At 59.4% G+C, this 20,404-nt stretch overlaps 1 protein-coding gene across 6 annotated transcripts in view; it reads left to right on the plus strand.

Annotated features, from left to right (window-relative positions):
* Positions 1-20,404, plus strand: part of PTPRN2 (protein tyrosine phosphatase receptor type N2) — a 799,963-nt gene that overhangs the window by 746,052 nt on the left and 33,507 nt on the right. For all 6 annotated transcript variants that reach the window (XM_053217793.1, XM_053217794.1, XM_053217795.1 and 3 more), the window contains 2 exons: positions 11,977-12,050; positions 18,056-18,133. In XM_053217793.1, the coding sequence (XP_053073768.1) occupies positions 11,977-12,050; positions 18,056-18,133 (152 nt within the window). The remainder of the gene's footprint in view (positions 1-11,976; positions 12,051-18,055; positions 18,134-20,404) is intronic.

A 20,404-nucleotide genomic window follows, 5' to 3' on the forward strand; every position in this document is an offset into this window, starting at 1 on the left:
AACACACAGAAAATAATTTCTTTCCAAACAAATGTTTGGTTTAAATTGGTTTTTCTGAACTCTAAGCAGGCTCCCCATAGAAGAATACTCTGGGCTGGGCACTTCTGAGCCACCCAGACCTGCCCCGACCTGCCCGTAAGCACTGGCCCTGGGCGAGACTCCTAAATCTGGTAAGCAAGCGGGATCTGTCCTCCTCTGGTGTGAGAAGGGTCTGCACGCGTCTCACCTCCACGAGGAAGTTATGGGTCCAGAGAAGCACCGGGCGTGGCTGCCGTGTTTCTGTCTCGGAGCCGTCCGGCTCTCTGCCTCCAGATGCGGGGAGGCCGTGGGTTTGTTGATGTCGACAAGGAAGCATCCCAGCGAATTCTGTGTGGGCTTTCTCGTGGCTGCACCACGCAGAAGCTGTCCCCGCGGCCGCGCTGCCTGAGACCGGAGGGGAGGTGGTGTTTCTAACGGGAAGTCAGGAAGAGGCAAACGCGGCGTTTCAGGAGCAGGAGTCCTTCTCGACGGGCCACGTCCCGAGGGCGCCTGGAAGTGGCATCCTTACACGGTCACGGCACAGACCCCGCCACCAGCCCCTCGGGGTTCCAAGGGCGTTGACTGCTGGCACAATTTAGCCACTCGGGGCTCAGATGTTCTATCATCTTTACCCCTTCCCACCAGCTGGGCCACAGATTCGGGAGACCCCCTACGGCGTGGCTGTGTCCGCCCCAGCATTCCCTTCGCGGGGCTACTCACGACCCTTGACGCCGTGGGGGCCCTGAGGCCGCCGGCCGCTGGGCCTGACCCCTCCAGACGGGCTCCGGTCTCTTTGGCCAGAGCGATCCGGTGGCCCTTCAGAGGGCGTGGGCGCACCCCTCCCCACCCTGGGCACGCCGCCGTCTGCCGCAATCTCACATTCACTGTGCGGCAGGCCCATCACAAGCCACGAGGTCCGCTCGTCTTGGGGTCGCCATCAGCTGAAGTCCGGGGGCCCCTTCTGTCCCCTGGGATCCCGGTCCCCACACCCTCACACAGGTGCCTGAGAGGTGCTTCACATCCGTCCTCATTCGAAGTCATGAAGATCTGGATTCCTGGTTCAGTGTAGCGCCTCCGTCTGTCGCCAAGCCACCTGTACCTGTTATGAACGGGACTTCTGCGTCTTCAAGTTTTCCAGAGAAATACATCCGACAGGGTCGTTGCGGGGCCCTGTTCCCCCGAGCCTCCCGCACGTGGGCACAGACCCGTGCGGGGACATCGGTGGCTGTTCGTCAGCTGAGGCTTGACCAACAGCCCTGCTGCCCGGCCCGGGTCGGGAGGGCGTCCTCTCGGCCCCGGTCACCTCCAGATGCTTGTCGAGCATTTTCGTGCCAGACCCGGGGGCAGATGCCACAGATGCCGTATCTCTGTTCACCCTGACAGACTCGGGTTCTGTCTTCCCCGTCGCCCGTAGAAGAGCCAGCCCTTAAGGCCAAGCGGTTAGGCTCAGGCCGCCCTCCTGACCCTGGGGAGGACGGGCCAGCGGTGAGATCCCACCGGAGGGGCTCCCACGCAGGCCCGCCCAGGAGCCCCTCAAGAAGACGAAATGTGACCAGCCTGGCGTGATTTTCCCGCACACGATTTACCGCAAGAGTCTGGAGACACTCGGGCTGAAATGACAACTTGGTGGTGGCATCCCACACCCACGCTCGACACCTGCCGGTCAGTACTCCGCCGATTTGCCCAGCGTGTGTGTGCGCTTTACTTATTTTTTGGCTGAACTATTTCGAAGTGAGTCTCAGCATCGGGCGTCTACTTAACTGCTTTCCCCGGTGCCTCCTAAGCGGGGGACATTCTCCCACTTACGACAACTGCACTGTCACAACTAAGAAAACCAACAGTAACACCCCAGCGCCGTCTAATTCCCGTCCATGTTTGTTTACCATGAACCTTCGTTAAGGGTCACCCCTGCACTGGGGTTTGACATCTCCGGCTCTTTTTAACTTTAAAACAACCCCCTTTGTTCTCTGACGTGACTTGTCCCTAATAAAGCTACTCTCCCACTGACCACATTCCCGTTCCAGAGCCTCACGAAGTACACAGTTCGCAGCCTGCCCATCCTGCTGGGTCGGCGGGAAACTTGCCTGCTGGTCTGCAGACTTGCCGTTTCACCCCGTTCTGGTCACGCGGTCAGGGCGCCGAGGCCCGGGGCCGCCGCGAGATCCAGAGTGGCGGTGCGGGTCCGCGTCCCCGCGCGGCTTCCGTGAACGGGAGCGGCGTGCTCCTGTGGCCTCACCCGGAACACTGGCAACACCCTGCCCTCGCTCACCTGGCCAGCGCCCGGGACCCCGACGGCGAGTGTGCACCCCACCACGCTGTCCACTCAGCCCACCGTCTGTCCACCCCCTAAGTGTCTCTTCTCTGCCCTTCCTGGTCTGAAAAAGTGTTCTCTTTGACAGAGGTGGTTGAGGCAGAGTCGTGATTGAGTGCATTTGCTCTAAATTACCTGGTTACGTGGTTTCATCTGCACCAGACAGGTCTGTCTCATCCCGATAAAAAGATGCGGCTATTAGACTCTTCTGGTCTGAACAGGTGCGGCTGCCAGACTCCTCTGCCCCCGTGCGTACTCCCTCAGCCCACAGGACGTCAGCCTCCCGGACGTGTGTCCCGTGAGGTTTGCGTCCTCGCTTGTCCCCATCCCTGGTTTACGTCCCCTCTCCTCCTCCACGCGGGGCCTCCTGGGTTTTGAAGCCCCTGCTTCTGTAGCTGCTGTTTCTCCCTTCTCACTTGGGATACGTGCACCTGTGCCCCCTGGGCTCCAATGCTTAGGGTGCCCTGTGTCTCTTTGGCTGGGTTCCCTCCCAGAGTCTCCGGAACAAAGTTCTCTCCTCTGGTTGCACATTCAGTGTCCAGCAGGTGTTTTCTTTCTTGGCAAATAAACACTTTAAGATCATCTGGCCACTTTTCTCCGGAGGTTAACACCAATGTAGACATTTTTTCCTTATTAAAATTCAGTTCGGGCGAGAAGCAAGCCTCGGTACTGGTGTGGACTTCCAGGAGGTGGCTTGTAGCGGGGAGTCGCGATGTACAGGTGCACCTCCCTTCCTAACCGTCCTCCCTCCGCACCCCGGTGACCCCTGAATTCCCACTTGCCTAGAGGCCCTGTCCCACCAGTGAGGTTTCTGAAACACCTCAGTTGACTTCGGCCCTCCCTCGGCAGGGAGGCTGACCTCAGCCGCCTGGTGCCTTCTCTGCACTGGGTCAGGAGAGAGCCACCCACCCAGCCGGCCGCAGGGTCCCTAACCCGCAGCGGCAACCTGGAGAGAGCCGCCAACCCACGTGACCACAGCATCCCTAACCTGCGGTGGGAACCTGGAGAGCGACACCCACGTGGCCGCAGGAACCCAGAGAGAACCGCCCACGTGGCCACAGCGTCCCTAACCCCTGGGGGGAACCTGGCGAGAACCGCCCACCCGGACGCAGGGTCCCTAACCCGCGGCGGGAACCTGGGGTCGCAGAGCCCATTTTCTCTCGAGAGAAGCCAAGTCTCCGAAGGATTACATCTGTCACTTTGCTGAGTGTGGCAGCAGAGTAATGGCCCGAAGATGCTCACGTCCCAACCCTCCGCACCTGTGACTATGTCACCTCACGTGATGGGATTTACGTGGCAGAGGGAAGGAAGGTTTGCTGATCAGCTGTGTTGACGTAGGGCGGTTCCCTGGAACTGCGGGCAGGGGCGAGTGGAGGAGGGTGGTACAGGGGGAAGAGGAGTAGGGGGCGTGTGGGGGAGGGAAGAGGGAGCCGTGGGGGCGGAGGGGGTATGGGGGGTTGGAAGGAAATGGGCGGCACACGTGGGGCGGGCGGGGCGGGGCGCGTGGGGGAGGGTAGGGAGGGGTGGGGGGCACGTAGAAGAGGGCAGTGGGAGGAGCGGGGGGTGCAAGGGTGTGTGGTGGAGGGCGGGGGGGTGGGGAAGAGGGAGGAGTGGGGGTGCGGGGGTGCATGGAGGAGGGGGGTGAGGGCGTGGGGGAGGGTGGGGTGGGGTGCATAGAGGAGGGAGGAGGGGGTGGGGGCGTGGGGGAGGGCGGTGAGGGGTGGGGGGCACGTAGAAGAGGGCAGTGGGAGGAGGGGGGTGCAGGGGTGTGTGGTGGAGGGCGGGGGGCATGGGGAAGAGGGAGGAGTGGGGGGTGCAGCGGTGCATGGAGGAGGGGGGTGAGGGCATGGGGGAGGGCGGTGAGGGGTGGGGTGGGGTGCGTAGAGGAGGGAGGAGGGGCGCAGGGTGGGGGCGCGAGGGGGACGCCGGGAGGTGTGGCGGGGCGCGGAGCCGGGAAGCGGGAGGGGCTCCGACGTGCGTGGGGAGGGGTCGCGAGCGGGGAACAGCCGGCAAAGGCAGGGCGGCGCGCTGTGCCTGGACCCTCAGAACACGCGTGCGGGCACCTCGGTGAGGACTGAGACTCGGGGCTGTGATTCGTGGGTGGTGCCCGCAGCCACCGAGGGTGGCCCTCCTTACGGCGGCCACAGGGGACCCACCCCGTCCGCGCCTGCGCCCTCTGGGTCGGCTCCACCGCTGTCGCAGGGACCGTGGGACCGGCTTCCGTGTGGGTCTCTGATGGGGACGAAGACGTGGCACCGTCTGCACCACCAGCCTCTTGGCCCAGACGCCGGCGTCGCCCCACCGGACGGGCCGCCCCGGGGTCTCAGGCACAGCGGATTTGGGGAACTCCTCTGCGCCCGAGGTAGGGTTATCTGCTGCGACACTGGCCGAGCGCGCGGGTGCGTCCCTTGGGATGCGGGAGGCACCGCGTCTCCCCAGGGGGCGCTCCCCGGGTGTCTGTCGTCCCCCGGGACATGGTCTCGTGGTCCCTCCGCGACGGCTGCCTCCTCGCCAGCAGCTCACCCTCCCCGCGGAGCTGGGCCGTTGGGTGCTGGGCCTGTGGGTGCGGGGCGTGGCCGCTTGGGCCTGGTCGCAGGGACCGAGGAAGCCAGAAGCCGCTCCGAGTCTGCCCCCTGACCCCCTTCCCCAGGGTCACACCCCTTCTCCCGGGAAAGAGCTTGTTCCGGGGCCATTTGGGCGTTCCTCCCCGCGGCGCGTTTGCTCTAAATCTCGGTTACCTGCGTGAACTGTACCCTGCGGAGCTCTCTTCGCTTTTCCAGAAGCATCCTACTGGCAAGGCCTGGGATAGTAATGTTGTCTCAGCACTACAGAGGGCCCCCGGGGTCACTGTGTCTGCCTGGGTGCCCTTCAGATGTTGCAACTGTTACTGGAAGACTTGAAAAGACAGCCGGTCTCCAGTCTCCCCATTGTTCTCTGGGGCAGCTGTGTTCCCGTAAGAACACACAACCTGACCTCCTGGGCTGAGCGTGTGTGATTGCCACGGAGGAGGTGCGTGTGCCTGGGGACCAGTGAGGGAGCCAGAGCAGGACAGAGCCCCGCCTCCGGGTGTGGCATCCGGGGCAGCAGCCGAACGACAGGAGTTAATTCTCAGTCCCGGAGGCAAGATGTCGGAGCCCCGGGCGTGGGCAGGGCTGGCTCCCTCCAGGCTCTCTGCGGGCCGCAGCCAGCTGTCTGTACCCTCACTGCCTTTCTTCGTCTGCCTCTGTGCCCCAAGTCCCCCTTCCCACAAGGACACCAGACATCTCCACCTGGGGCGCGTCTGTGGTACCGAGGGTTCAGGATGCTGACATATCTTGTGTTGTGGAGACAAGCGTTACTCAGCTCAACTTTTGGCCCCACGTGCCTCCAGAGCCCTGGGGGGCTGGGTGGGCAATGCCAGGATGCAGACACCCGCAACACCAGCATCGGTGCCCAGAGCGCGCCTTTCCCAGGCAGGCGCACAGCGGTGGGCGAGGCCCGCACGCATCTGGAACTGCCTCCGGGGTGGGTGTCCCGCTGTGGTCCGGGCCTTTGTGATGCACTGCGCTGTCATTCACACACAGAGCAGGCTGGCAGCCCTATTTGGGATTTCTTGTTGAGACATCGGCAGAGAGGCTGGTGAAACTATTGAAGCAACTAGAAAGCAGACCAGCCCCCGTGACCAGGGACTGCCGGCCGCCGTGTGACTCGAGACCTATTTCTGAGTCGGGGACGGGAAGTCGACGTGAGCCTCTGTGGCGCGTGACGGCCGGGGCACCGGACCGGCCTCGTTCTGTCACCACCTCCGGGCGCGGGAGGGTGCTGTGAATCTGGGACCTCCCCACCCGGGCCACCCAGACGTGCTGTGTGCTCATCCAAGGAGCCTCTGGGTGGAGCTTTTTCATCTGGGATGTTCGGTGATCTTTATAGGTTGAACTAAGAGTTTTCAGCAAGCTCAACTAAGAGCAGAAGACCTGCTTACTTACTGAGGAAGGGAAGCCCCGGACAGAAGCTTGAGCCAGCCTCTCTAGAGAGGACTTATCACTCCAGAGCAAGTGTGTTTCACGATCACGCTGTGGTCATCCGGTTCCTAGATCTGCAAAGAAACACGCCAGGCAGTCTCGAAACAAACAGAATACGGAACTTTATTGCGTCGCTCAGCTATGACAAGTCCTAACACAAAGACGTTACCGGGTGTGATTGGCGACAGTCGTTAGACCAGCTTTGACAGCTGGAGAGCAGCGGAGAGCTCCGGGGCCGCGTGCACTAAACCCTCTGTGGACCCACGAAACCGGAGAAGATGCCAGTGGTTGCTGATGCCGTCGCTTCTCCGGGCGCACCGGTCTCCACTCGGGTCTCAGAGCCCCGACCCTCCGGCACAGAACGCTGGCGGGTCACCGCGCACGCTCCGCGTCCCCGCTGGCCACGCCGTCAACGTAAAGGAAACGGTGTAACGGAAAGACGCCGCCGGAAAGCCCCACGAGGACACTGGCCGACTGCTTGGGTGACGAAAATTCCCTTGTGCGAGGCCAGTGTACACCAGTGACCCCCCCACACACACGCGCCTGAGCTGGAGACACTCGACATCAGGGAATTCATCCGCTCCTGGCGGGAAGATTATTGACTCACACGCATCAGTTCACTTGGCGTGAATGACGTAACCAAGGCGCCTAGGAAAACACTATCCTCAGTGTCGCAGGGTGGGTTAGAGGCACAGGAAGCCTCCGCGCACCTTCCTCCGACGGGTTCACGGGGACGTGTTCGGATGACGGCACGTGCTAGCTGATGGCTCGGCGCAGCCCTCCCAAAGTGCCCCGGGCTGCCTTCAAGTGCTCTTTGCCCTGCCAGCAATCAAGAAGACCTTCTAGAACTTGTTTCTTCCGGCGTCCGTGGAAATCCTTTTGTATTCACTGACAACACGGTGTACGGTAAATAACTCTTGCCAAGTTAACTGACCTTTCATCAGTTAGGTCTGTGTCCGTCCGTCCGCCTGTGGCCTTGGACTTGTGCCTCCGCCCCTTGCCGTGCACGAGGCGCTCCAGCCAGTGCTTCACGTGTGCGTTCATCACGACGACCCTGTAAGAGCGCCAGCCCGCGTTTTGGATGACAGATCTGGCCTTTAAAATACCGAATAATTTACCCAAATGTCACCTGGCTAGCAGGTGGCAGGGCCGGGACTCAAGCCCTGGGCTCTTAGCCGCTGGCCGTGTGGCCTTTGCCAAGGCAAACATCGCACCTTCCTGGGCCTTGGCTTCTTCCATCTAAAATGGGGGCGTAGCCCCTGTTCTACGTAGGGCACAGTTCCAGGAAGAAGAAAGGTAGCATCTGTGGAACTACTTTTAGAAGAGACAGAATATTGGAGAAGCTCGGGACAAGGAGTTGGGAAAAGCAGCGTGTGCCACACGCCTCCCGACTTCCACCTGCGGGGCGAATTTCTCCTTCCCTCCTTGATAAGACTTACCGTTGGGGGTCTTGGAAGGGAGAATGGCTGTGTCTTAGGGCCAGAGACAGAGCGGAAGGCACGGAGTTTCCCCTTTCTGGCTTCCGGGTGAGCTCTCTAACCCTAAAGAACACGCCCCCTTCTCAGCCGAAGCGTAAGCACCCAGGTGGCTGTAGAACTTTGCTCCGTGGTTGCGACCGCTGTGTCGTGTTTGCTCCCGGGGCGGGAGCCTGTGCTCGCACACCCTCCCGAGGAACCATACTCTGTCCGCGGGGCGTGGGCCGGGGACACGAGGGTGTGCTCCTGAGCGCCCCGCCCCCCTGCCCCGCCAGCCTCACCTCCAACTTGCTGGCTGAGCTTGAGTGAATCTCAGCCGCTGCCCTTACAAAGGGCGGAGGCAGCCACTCCCAACTGATGCCAGCTCATCGTCTCCCCTAGCGGCCCTTGTAGAAAGATGAACAGGGAAAGTGAACCACAAAAGAGTTGGCGTTCACCCAAGCGACCGAAACAACCCCCGGGTCGTCCCCGCCGCGTGACCGTACCTCCACGGCGCCCTGTCTGGCGCTCTGGTCCTTCCCGGGTGGCTCAGATGTCCCACATGGAGGTTCAGACGGCCCAGTGTTAAAAACAAAGCAAGTTCACCGTTCACTTTGAAATCGCCGTGTCACCGCAAACTCAGTTACGTGATCGTAAGGTGGCACGGCTTGGGAGCTTCTGAAGCCCTTGTCCCGACCTCAGTGGTGCCTATAAAAGGGTGGCCTGCGGGAAGTGACGCGGCCGACGCGGTGCTTTGCAGACGGTGTGACGGCAGGGCTGGCCTCACAGCCGGGCTTGGGCTCAGCGGCTCCCAGCAGCTTGTCCCCTTATCCTTCAGAGCACCCGGCTCCTAGATTGTGTCTGTATTTCGCCGAGACTCCCGAACCTGTGAAGCGTCTTCTCCATTTCCTGACTAGAAGACTCAGCTGGCGTGCGTTCACCGAGCTGCTTGCTCGCAGGACAGGGCAGCACTGTCCCCTTGGAGGTGAAGGGCACCCAGCAGCCCTCAGGCCCGCGCCTGTCCGGCCGGGCCACGTTTGGGACCCTCACAGCACGCCCTCTGAAGCCAGAGATACACGGTCCAGTTCTTGCCCCCTGTACCCCTCCCCTCCCTCTCGCCGTGACCCTGCTCTTTGTGAGAGGTTCTCGGGCAGGAGGGGTCCTCATTGCCACTATCGGCAGTGTCTGAACTTGGCTGGGTTGAGACGATTTCTCATAGGGCGGGGCTCCTGGGAGGCCCTCTGGAACCCTCCGCAAGCAGCTCGAAGCTCTGCTTCTGTATTCCAGAACTGTACGTAGGCTGCAACAATAGACTAGGTACAGCCTTCAGAAAAGGTGCCTGCTTCTGAACGACACATCGCCGTCTCCAGCTTGATGCGTCCATGAAGAGCCCCACAGTGAAACTGGGCTTTTTGAACTTGGTTTGGGGGTCACTGTAACCAAGTCTGAGTTTGTTTCACTTGCTGTGTGACAGGCCAGTAAGTCAAGAGGCCAGGTGTTGGGGTCAGGAAAGTGACCCTGCCCGGGAAGCCAGCAGACCAAGGTGGCGGACCGTCATCCCGGAGAACCATCTTGCCTCGGCACAAATGCAGGCTTCCTTTGTGTCAAGAGAAGGGGCAGCAGGAGGGGCTGGAGTCCAAAGGTGGCCGATGACCGCAAACATCCAGGAGCCAGAAGGGGTCTGAGAGGGACCGTGAAACTCCTTTGTCCTTGGTCACTCGATCTTTGCAGATAGGAATCCTGTCACCATGGTCCTATAAGTCTTGGACACAGCGACGTTACTTCTATACGTACTTCTGTATCTGCTCAGGGGAACGTGGGGTTCCCGTCGGGCAGTTTTACGAGTCTCGGCCGTCCGCGACGTTCCTTCAACAACTAGCACGCTCACGCGCAGGGCTGAGCGCGGGTTTCCAGGCCCCGGGTCACGGCAGCCAAGGAAATGGAGCAACGTGGAGTCCAGACGCACCAGGTTTTCCCAGCGTGGTAGTGTCTGCAATGTGTTACGATGACACAGGTCACCAGCTTTTCTGGTGATTTGTATCTCAGCTTCCTGCCAGTGCCAGTTTTCAGTCTCTCGAGAATAAATCTGTGCAGGAACCCAAAACCATTGAGCACGTGGGGGTTTTGTATTATTTTTCACGCCTCAGGGGGACGTCTCCGCAGCTACGTGCCTTCGCAGCGTTTCCGCAACCTTTGGGTGCAGATGGCCTCCAAGCAAACCGTGCAACGTCCGGGCTCGTCCGCAACCCTAGATGTTCCTCATCTGTCTCGTCTCTACTGCAAAAAAGCCAACGTCGATACCTCTGTAGGACTGTTGGGATAACATCCGGTCCCGTAGACCCACCAAGTTTCCCAGGCCCCAGAGTTGTTGTTAAAAGAGATGAAGTAAAACGTCCTGGAGACATGAAACCGAAGCAGAGTCCCCGCGCTTTCCCTCCCCCACTGCCCAAGCTGCTTTCAAGGCCGGGAGCCCGGACCCGGGAGACGCCGCTGAAATTCAGGACCGGGGTAAACCACTCACCGCCCCCCAAATCCCTGGCTTCCTAGGCTCCGGCCAGGTTGTCTCTGTTTTCTCAGAAGAAAAGAAGTCGGGGTTGTGCACGACACCCGAAGCCATTCACTGGAGCAGAGATGTCGGGGTTGAGCACACCACCGTTCTCCGCGGCTTACAGTTCTCAGCTGCTCCTCGCAGAGGACGGGCAAGGTGGCCGCACGCCCGGGGACGGTGGGAGGAAGGAGGGACCCTCGTGGGCGTCCCTCCCCGAGCCTGCTCCCCGCTGGGGAGTGGCCTTGCCCCGCTCCCTGCGCCACCTCCTCCGCACCCGACCGAGGGCGCAGCTTTGAAAGTTCCTGAAAACACGCAAAGAGGGGTGTCACCATACACAGGAAGGTGGTTATTCCAGAACCAGAATTAAGAATCATTCACGTGTCAGGGGCACCTGGGCGGCGCAGTCGGTTAAGCGTCCGACTCTTGATTTTGGCTGAGGTCATGATCTCCCAGTTCATGGGATCCAGCCCCACGTCGGGCTCTGTGCTGGCGGCATGGACCTGCCTGTGGTCCGCTCTCTCCCTCTCTCTCCGCCCCTCCCCCTCTCGTGCTTTCTCTCTCAAAGATAAATAAACTTTTTTTAAAAAGAGTAATTCAGGGGCACGTGGGTGGCTCAGTGGGTTAAGCATCTGACTTCAGCTTAGGTCACGATCTTGCGGTTTGGGAGTTCGAGCCCCACGTCGGGCTCTATGCTGACAGCTCGGAGCCTGGCGCCTGCTTCGAATTCTGTGTCTCCCTCTCTCTTTGCCCCTTCCCTGCTCATGCTCTCTCAACAATAAATAGATGTTAAAAAAATTAAAAAAAAAAAAGAATGATTCGTGTATCAAACAGACTAAGCTTTGACAATCACGTCTCTAATCCCCACTGATATGTCTGGCTGCAAAATCAGTCAGGTTGCTGTGCATGTTTAAGGCGCTTGGCTGTGTCGTCAGGGGACCCCGCTTGCACAAATCTCTGTTCCTTCTGTAACTGTTTGCTTTTTCTCCCATTCTCCCTTTAAAACGAAATTCCTGTCATCCCAGGATTTAGCCTTTCCTAGATCACAGAATTTTATATACAGAACAGTTGCCTAATATCTCAATATTCATGTTGATACGTGTTTCCTATACGTGGCCAAATATGTCTCCTACTTAAAGGGAAACCCGTAGGGGCACCTGGGTGGCTCGGTCGGTTAGGCGTCCGATTTCGGCTCAGGTCATGATCTCGTGGCTTCGTGGATCGAGCCCCACGTCGGGCTCTGGGCTGACAGCACGGACCCTGCTTGGGTCTCTCTCCCTCTCTCTCTGCCCCTCCCCTACTTGTGCTGTCTCTTTCTCTCTCAAACTAAATAAACTTTTAAACACCTAAAGAATAATAATAAATAAAGGGAGGCCTTAACTATAATCTTGCAGAGGAACACTAATCCTGGGATTTGAATCTGTGTAAGAAAAACACGAAAATATCTAAATTCTACTGGGTGAAACCTAGAGTCAGGTGCCCACACTCCCTTCTCCTGGAGAAGGAAGTGATGGTAAGTGGCCTAAGCAGAGCCCAGGAGGGGACGTCACCTGCACGGGCACCTGGTGCCTCTGTTTCCTCGCACAGCCCCTTACAGACACAGGCCCGCGTGCACATCTAACGTTATGCCTTTGGGCTTGTTTGCAGACGACCACTCCAGGGTCCTGCTGAGATCAGAGAACAGCCACAGCAGGTCGGACTACATCAACGCCAGCCCCATCGTGAGTACCTCCCCACGTGCACCCCCACCCCCGGTCACGAGCGGATACGGCCTCAGCCAGCCAGTCAGCTCGTCTCCTCCGAGTACTAGCCAACTAGGCACTTAGTCTCCACCGGATGGCTGGTGAGCCAGCTGACTCATCACCAGCCGGCCTGGGCTGGGTCCTCGCCGGGAGAGAGCGGTCCTGGGTCCGCTGGCTAACTGACGAGAAGCGTGAATTTCAGGAAAATGTACAGTCGGTTGTGCCCCTCTCTCCCAGACCCACTTGTTCCCTATTTATTCAGGGGGAATGGACAACGTTAGACCCACCGGTCCCTTGATAAAATGACGGAGGGCGCCGGGCAGGTGTGTGCGCCGGCTGGTCTCCGTGGGTGTTTCCAGGGCGGATCTACTCCTGAGGACGGGGAGCGAATGCGGGGCTGTGCCTCCGCGGGCCGCGCTCTCTGCCTCTGAGACCACAGAAGCCCCTGGGGGAGACCCCCGACAGGCAGGCTCTCCGGCTCAGGGAGAGTCCCTGGAAGCCCACACCTGGTGTGGGCCCCTCCCATCACAGACGCTGTGGGAGCAGTGGCGGGGGGGGGGGGGGTGCGGGCGAGGACGGACTAATCGATGCTCAGCCTGGCTTTTCAAAACGAAGCTGGAACGATTCCAAGGGGGAAGAAAGTAAAATGAGGGTCCACGGAATGGATGTGTTAAAGCACGTGGTTGACGGCGGAGAGTGTGGGAGCCGGTGGGGATTTGTGGGGGAGGCTGGTTGTGGTCCCCCCTCAGCAGCCCCATAAACTGTGCAGGGAAGCTTCAGGACGTCACAGCGCCATCAGATGTGCGTTCAGGCAGACACAGCGCTCGTGGGACTCCGGCTCAGAGCGCGCCGGTGACGTGTGGATGGCTCCGTGAAACCCCGGGTCGTCCCTGGATTCGTCCTGACAACCCCTCCCAGCCCCCAGGAGCAGGCTTTACATGAGAACATGTGATCGCAAGCCGCGGCCGTGGACGGTGGACCGTTCTCGTGGCTGCTGGTTCCATGTATCTCAGGAAGCCTGTTGTGGGAGTCCGGTACGCCCCGGTCAGACCCCATCTGCGGACCCCTCGGCCCACAGCGGGAGCAGTGCGTTACATGCTTGCCGCGAGGAAGTGGGTTAAGAGCCGGTCTGCTGCTCTGTCTACACCCCCTGAGCCCAGACCTCAGCTCCTGCAGTTATTTTTAGGAAGGAGCCTCGTTACTTCGGCACAGGTGGGCCTCAAGGGTCGGTTCCCTCCGTGTCCCGAAGGTTCTCATTCAGAGCCATTCGGTCTCTCTCAGTAAGTGCCCTGTGCCGTGCGCGGTGCTTTTGTGTCGTTTCGGATTCTGAAATCAGGCCAGAGCCCCATCGGGGCCAGGAAGAGAAATAACGCAATTCTTTTCAGGTCTGAACGACGCGAGTCCAGAGTTGGGGCGTGCCCAGCTCCCCCCACTTCCACGGGTTCCAGCTTCCCGATGTGTCGTACTTGAAGCCGAAGCGGGTTGCGGGAACCCGCTACCCCCTGGACACCTGCAGCAGTACTCCCACGTTCCGGCCTCCCCGGGCCTACTGGGCAGGGGCCTGGTCCGAAGGCGACGCCCGAGAGAGAGGGATTTAAGGCCTCGTTTATGTTTCCCTTTTATCTCGTGCCACAATTCTTTCTCTTTTTTTAACTCGGGCTCTAAGAAAGAAGCACGGAACCTCTTCTTCCTGAGGTAGCCGGAGGACGGTGACAATGAGCTTCCGAGCGGCGGTTGGACGCAAAGCTACCGGTCCCAGCCCCAGAAGACCCTGGCCGTGCGGAAGACAAGTAGCAGAACTGCATCTGTCACGTCTGTACTTGGCCTCGTCAAATGCCAGGGAAGTCCTCGGCTCGTAAATAACGTGCAGTCTTCGCTTTGAGATCAGAGGTCAGGAAAGTAAACGGGAACCCTGTTCTCCTGCTCAGCGCGGCGGAGGGACGCCCACCAGCCCCGCCTGAGAGCGCAGCATGGCTGCGCCTGGGACGCGGACTGACTCGGGGCAGTAACGCCCATTTGCTCGAAACTGCACGCAAACTTCTTTACGGGAACGGGTCTGCGATTCCCCAAACTTGAAGCTAAACTTGCTTTCATTCCACTCTTTATCGAGGAGAAAAAACCTGTTCAAGTTTTAATTCAGAAGGCACGGAACGAATACAGGTACGCACGGACGCCTCGGGAAAGGAGGGCTGGTCAGATGTCCTGAATGTCATAAGAAATCGGCCAAATGTGGGAGCCAGCTGTCTGGTTCTCAGAAAATACCCATGAGCAAACATCCATGTGTGTCTGTTGTAGCCTATAGCTTACTTAAATCTCAACTCAGACAAATAAAATATGAAAGTAACTTCAGCTCCTAAGTCAGCCTCCCTCACATCGATTTCCGAAGCTACCGTTTCTCGGTAAATTCTCCCATGAACACTTAGTGTCGGGAAAAGTGGCTCAAAAACCCAGGTTTGATATCTGCTTGTTTCTAAGAAAACGTTCTGTGAAGTTTGCTCGAAGTGTCAGAACAGACGCAGGGGCAGGTGGGTAGGCATTCAGAAAGAAAACACGCATGCGTACTCTCCGAGATCTCAGAGTAGAGGCGCGGCCCCGCACCCCTCCCGGGTCGTGGGGTCAGGGTGAAGGCAAGGCCCCGTGGGCGCATGAGCAGGGCTGGCACCCCCCCCCCCAAAAGACACATCGGCGTGCAGACGGCCGGTTTCTTCCGCGGTGCTCTTGGAGGCTTCAGGACGTGGGCCCCTGGTCTTGACAGGCTGAATGCTTGGGTTTAACAATCTGTTCTGCTGGCACTACTGGAGGAATTATTGCTGAGTTTTTAATGCACGTTAGAGTTTTGAAAACGACTCACACCTAGTTAAAAACTGCCATCCCGCGGCTTCTGGCAAGTGGCGAGGTGTGTTTTCTGGTACATCGTACCTGTGCATATAGAAATTCATAGCGATACACCCTTCCGGCTCCCCGCCTCCTTTGGTGTCTTCGTAAGAATCAGCCAGCCACGTGGATAAGGGATTCAGCACAAACAAACGGTTTTCCTCTCTCTGGGGAAAAAAACAGACAGGAAAAGCAAAATCGTGCTGTTGATTATACTTGGGACCTGGCACCCTGTGGCCCTCACTTAACATGCAGTCACTCGGCGTTAAGTCACGTTTGATTGGATGCTTCTGTCAGGCGGTCCATGAAGGAGAAGGCCACCCGGGGGCGTGGGGCATACACGCACAGGCTCTCGCTGATAGTCTCAGGTGGCCGCCAGGATACCCACACAGGCACGCACGTGGAATCCCGGAAGGAACGGGCACGTGGAGGCCCTGGTGCAGCACATCTGGTCCCAGACGCCGGGACGGAGGCCAAGAGACGGGAGCTGACTCTCCACGGTCCCGGAGCTCGTGTTGGTGAACATCACAGATGTACAAGGAAACAGTACACGACAAAGGAAAGGAGGATAACGAGAGAGGATGGGGAGGAGACACAGCACAGACCCTAGGAAGCAGCAGGCACCACGTTCACTCGCGCGCTGGGAACGGTAGCGGAAGACACGCGTCCGCATCCACGTCCACGTGTTGGGGTCGCGGCCTGAGTTCCTGATGGAAAAGGCAGCGTTAGTAGAAACTTACTTGATTGCCTCTGCTCACACTTAACCTGCCTTGGAAATCTTAAATCTAAAGCTTCTGTTCACTTGGTGAAATATTTGCTTTGCATTCCTCAAAGACCGCCCACGACCATCAGGCTTTCTGTCACCTGGTATTTGCCACGCACACAACATGCGCGACGTGCTTCTGCCCAGAAACATTTTCCGTTCAACAGAATGTGCACGGGATGAAGTCACTGTAATTGTCTTTGAGTCATTGTTGCGCTGATGACACATGTCGCCGCTCTGGGATCATTATGCTATTTACTGCCTCCCGAGTGGCAGCCACGTGACCGCCTCCGCGGCCCGAGCCGCGTCGTCCCTCGTCCGGGCGCCTGAGCGGCGGGGTGGACCACGGAGCCCTGCCGCGGTAGGATGCCTCATTTACGCTGCTGAAGCCCTGCTCAGGTTTTTACTCCTCGTCACAAATCTCTCAGTTTGAAAGCAGCTAAGCCGCTAGTTTGAACATAGTAACAATTTTTAAACGAGACGCTCTCTAAATTGCTGTGGGCAAAAAAGCGCATTTGAAAAGGAGGTGGGTTTTACTTTTCTTGCAGAATCGTTTGCTGGGAAGGGATGGGGTTTTTGTAAATAGCTGTCACCCCCACAAGTGTATATTTTGAAAAAATCAAAACTCCTTATTTCTGCTAAGCTTTTCTACTGAAACGTTTGCATTGGGGCTTGCGGAGAGAGTAACGTAATTTACCTGTATTGTGTGTGTCGTGGCGAATTTGAAAACAAGGTCCGGCTGTGACTGGGAATCACTCAACTGGAGGCAGAGAAAGACTTTCCTGCTCCCCAACCCCAGCCAGCGTCCCACTGTTGTCACACGGGAATGACCCACGCCCCCCCCTTCCACGCGCGCGTAATTATTTGGTGCGCGTGAGCGCTCTCATGCCGACGGCCGTCATCCCTGAAGGGCTGGAGGCGCGGATTCCCCGGACCAGGGTTCCAGGGACCGCGCCTCCCGCGGGCTGCTCTCCGAGCCCGGCACAGGGCCGTGTCTCAAGGTGGCTCTGGCCTTCACGCTGACGTCCTCGCGTGTTGCCATAGATGACGTGTGGTTGAAACTTCCTCCTTTCTCGCCGTATTGGGAAACGTATCCTTAATAACTGTCTTCGACTGCAGAGAATTTCAAATCCGTGATCAAACCCTGGCATCACAAGAGTAAACTCTAGTGCCTGATGGGAAAGAATCAGGCACTGAGCGCGTCTGGAGGTGAACTGCCAGCACGAGGCCCGTCCGGGCCTCGGGGGGGAGGGGGGTCTCCCAGGTTCCTTCTGGAGCGCATGGCGGGCAGGGCCGTCCTTGGGGACACGACGCTGATGCCCCCGTGCTCTGGGGCCGGGCGCGACCCCAAGGGGAAAGGGCCGTCCGCACAGCAGCCCTCCGCCAGGCTTTGTTCCTCGACCCTTTGCCCCTTCTTTTCTTCAGCTCAGTCTTTGAATTAAATGTTGTAATTAAGGTACTTTGAGCCAGACTCCCTCTGTTGAGGCCAGCAGGCTGCTCTCGGACGAATCCGCCGGCCAGAAGACCCACGACCGCATTCTGCTGTTTGTTTGTTTTCAGCCCCTTGCCGGGCACAGTAGGAATAGAATCGGAAATGAGCGGCTGGAAGGCTGGGCCGCGTGTCCCGGGGCGGGTCTGCACGCGGTGCTCGCAGACCCCCCCCCGGACAACTCGGTGTGCCGGAGCCCTTTCGGGGCCACAAAAATGAGCTCCCCACCAGAGGAGCCGACTCTTCCTGGGGGGCAAGGTGCGCCTGTTCGTCAGTTCTTGCCGGACCCGGGGTGGGCTCCCCGCCCACCCAGAGCCTGGGCCTCCCCACTCCCAGCCCCGCACCTGTGGCTCTCACAGAGGGCATGCTGTGAGCCCTGCACGTGGCCTACGGTGGGTGTGCAGACTGCTCCCACTGGCAGGCGGCCGGGGTGGAGGCCGCTCGGGCAACACGTGGCTGAGCTGCTCTGCCACGGTGGCATCCGTGGAGACGCTGCGGTGGTGACACCCCACGCTGTGCGCCGACCGCTGGCCTCTGGGCTCTCTGATCCGCCGTCCTCGTTCGGGCTCGTGCCGCTCTCCCATTACCTGCGTATCAGGCGTACGGAAGGCATCCCCACACCATCCCCAGGCTCCGAGCACGGGCCGCAAGGGCTCCCCCTAAACTCCAAGCGCTGGGGCGTCCCGGGGGACCCAAGGAAGACCAGCCTGCTTCTCTCGCCTCCGCACACGCCGTGTGTCGATGCGACACCGGGCGCGGGACGGGCCGCCTTCACCTCCTCCGTAGCCGGTGCCTTACTTCCTGGGTTTTTTGCTAGCTTGGTAGCTAACCTTTGTTACTGTAATCCTATCTCTGCAGATGGACCATGACCCCAGGAACCCTGCCTACATCGCCACCCAGGGACCCCTGCCCGCCACCGTGGCCGACTTCTGGCAGGTGAGTCTCGTTTAATTAAGACTTCCTTCTGAAAACCAGATCTTACATGTCGATGGTGCGCAATGCCCTGGATCCCACGAAGCACATTTAAACGTGTTCAGAGGCATTCATCAAGTGTTACCTGCTTTCAGAATTTAAATGAGTCTTTTAATGTTTTATTATTAGTCTTCTTTTTTTAAAACTTGAGGATACAAAATTCCCTTTGAGGGACTGAATGCTTTAAAGACTCTTACTTTAACCCCCGTACAGTTGTATCTTATGAAACATGAAGAAATGGAATTAGTAAGCATTTAAATTGTTACAAAGTGTTCAATGTGTCTTCTTCTATTGTTCTCCTCTGATGAGGGTAGAAAATGGTGTTCAAATCATAGTTTCTCTCCCTCTAATGCATTCGAAAGGCCAGGCTGGTCTGTGTCCTTCTGCACGATCCTGACACCCAGCCAGGCCCAGGCGCTGAGAACCACTGAGAGCCGGAGCCAGCGAGAGCAGGACCCGAGAGCAGGCGTCCTCCCCGGGCACCGGCCGGGCCGCAGGGCTCCCGTCCGGCGGAGGACGCGGTCAGGAGGGCGGTTCCACCAGCACTGTGACACGTACGTGGACGCAGCGGCTCGTAGGCCCAGGGCGGCAAGCCCGTCCCCCCCACAGCAGCATGGCGACGCGCGAAGACTGGGCTGTTTCGGATCCCGGTGGTGACAGCAGCTCCTGAGGGCAAACGCGTCACCGGGCTAAGGGTCACTCAGCTGACCCGTGCCGCACATGTCCTCTGCTCCTCGGAGGCTCCTGCCCCGACTTGCCCGTCAGCCCTCTCCGGCCTCTCCACCCGAAAGAGGGACCCGTCTCGGCAGCGGCTTTCTGCAAAGTCGGGACGGGTCCAGGGCCCGCAGGGGGCCGGCCGGCACCCCCTGCCCTGTGAGCGTGTCGCTGCACGGGTACCACGGCCTCCCCGCCCCAGCAAGCGGAAACCCAGATTGGAGCACGTCTACACGGCCCCTCCCTGGCGACCTTCACGCCACTGGAAAAAATAAAACACACCGGACCTCAGAGTCATGGCGCCCAAACTTATAACCACGGCACAGAGCCCTCGAACTGCAGCATTGGGAGGGGGCCGAGGAACCGGTCCCACCAGCCACGAGATGCTGGATTTCTCCACGTCACCCCGACAGCGGTCACGCAGCCTGAGCGGGGTGCCTCCCTGCACGGGGAGCTCGGTGCCCGCGGGCCGCCCGGTCCCGGCACAAGCGCTCAGGCAGGAACTTGGCGCCGGGGCCACGGGGGCCGCGTGAGCCCGTGGGTCCCGGCTCTGCTCTTCCGGCGTGGCTGACGCTCCAAGGAGAACCCGCCCGGTGCTGTTCCGCTGCGTGGGGTCCCCGGCTTCTTCCGCTCCGGAGAAAAGGACCTGGAAGGTTCCGAGACTGCCGACGGAATTCCCGTGTCTCTGCAGAAGCTCCACGTTGCCCTAACCGTTCTCCGAAACGTGCGTCTTTCCCCAGACACAGGCTGTTGGCTTTCTCCCGGCCGTTACCTCGCACGTGCGACACAGCTCTTGTGAACAGAGTCGCCCCCGAGTGCTCGTGGCACTTCACGGCGGGAGTCATTGCTCAAGGCCACCGGCCACCTCCCACGGACCAGGCCGGGTGCTACCAGCCGCGTGCTTGGGCACATAATCTTTGTGGTCCGCAGGACTCAGAGGCTCGTACTTCGCCCGCGGCCACGTGGCGTGGGAGTGGCGCTTCTCACAGAAGGCTGTGGTCGCCGGGGTGACTCGTTCCGTGAGTATCTGCAGCCCCTAAGTTCTCGAGAGCGTGTGGGGCCCGACACCCAAGAGATACGTTCGTGAGATGGAAGAAAACTTCTCTAAGTGAAGTAACGCCAGGAAACTAAGCATGAGACCACCCGAGACACACGGCAGCCGCCACGATCGCTCTGTCCGAGGGAACCCCAGCGTCCCTCAAAGTGGTACCAGGTCTCCCAGGACAGGCAGGCTTTGTGGCCGACGGGCTCGCCCCTCCGGGGACTGTTGGCCACAACCGCACGTCGAAGCCGCTGACAAATCCTGTCCTGAAGAAGCCGGTTTCGCTCTGTCCCATCCGAATGCCCTTGACCGCGACGCCGTGGTCTTGAGGAAGCAGCAGAGGGAAGGGTGTCGGTACAACTTTTCCGTGGCTGCTCTGGCTGCTGTAACAAGGTGGCACAGAAGCTCCCGAGGCCAGAGGTCCGAATCTGGGCTTGCGCGTCCGCGGCTGGCTTCCGGTCGCGGCAGTGCTCGTGGAC

This window comes from Acinonyx jubatus, chromosome A2 (assembly GCF_027475565.1).
Source record: "Acinonyx jubatus isolate Ajub_Pintada_27869175 chromosome A2, VMU_Ajub_asm_v1.0, whole genome shotgun sequence".
NCBI lineage: Eukaryota > Metazoa > Chordata > Mammalia > Carnivora > Felidae > Acinonyx > Acinonyx jubatus.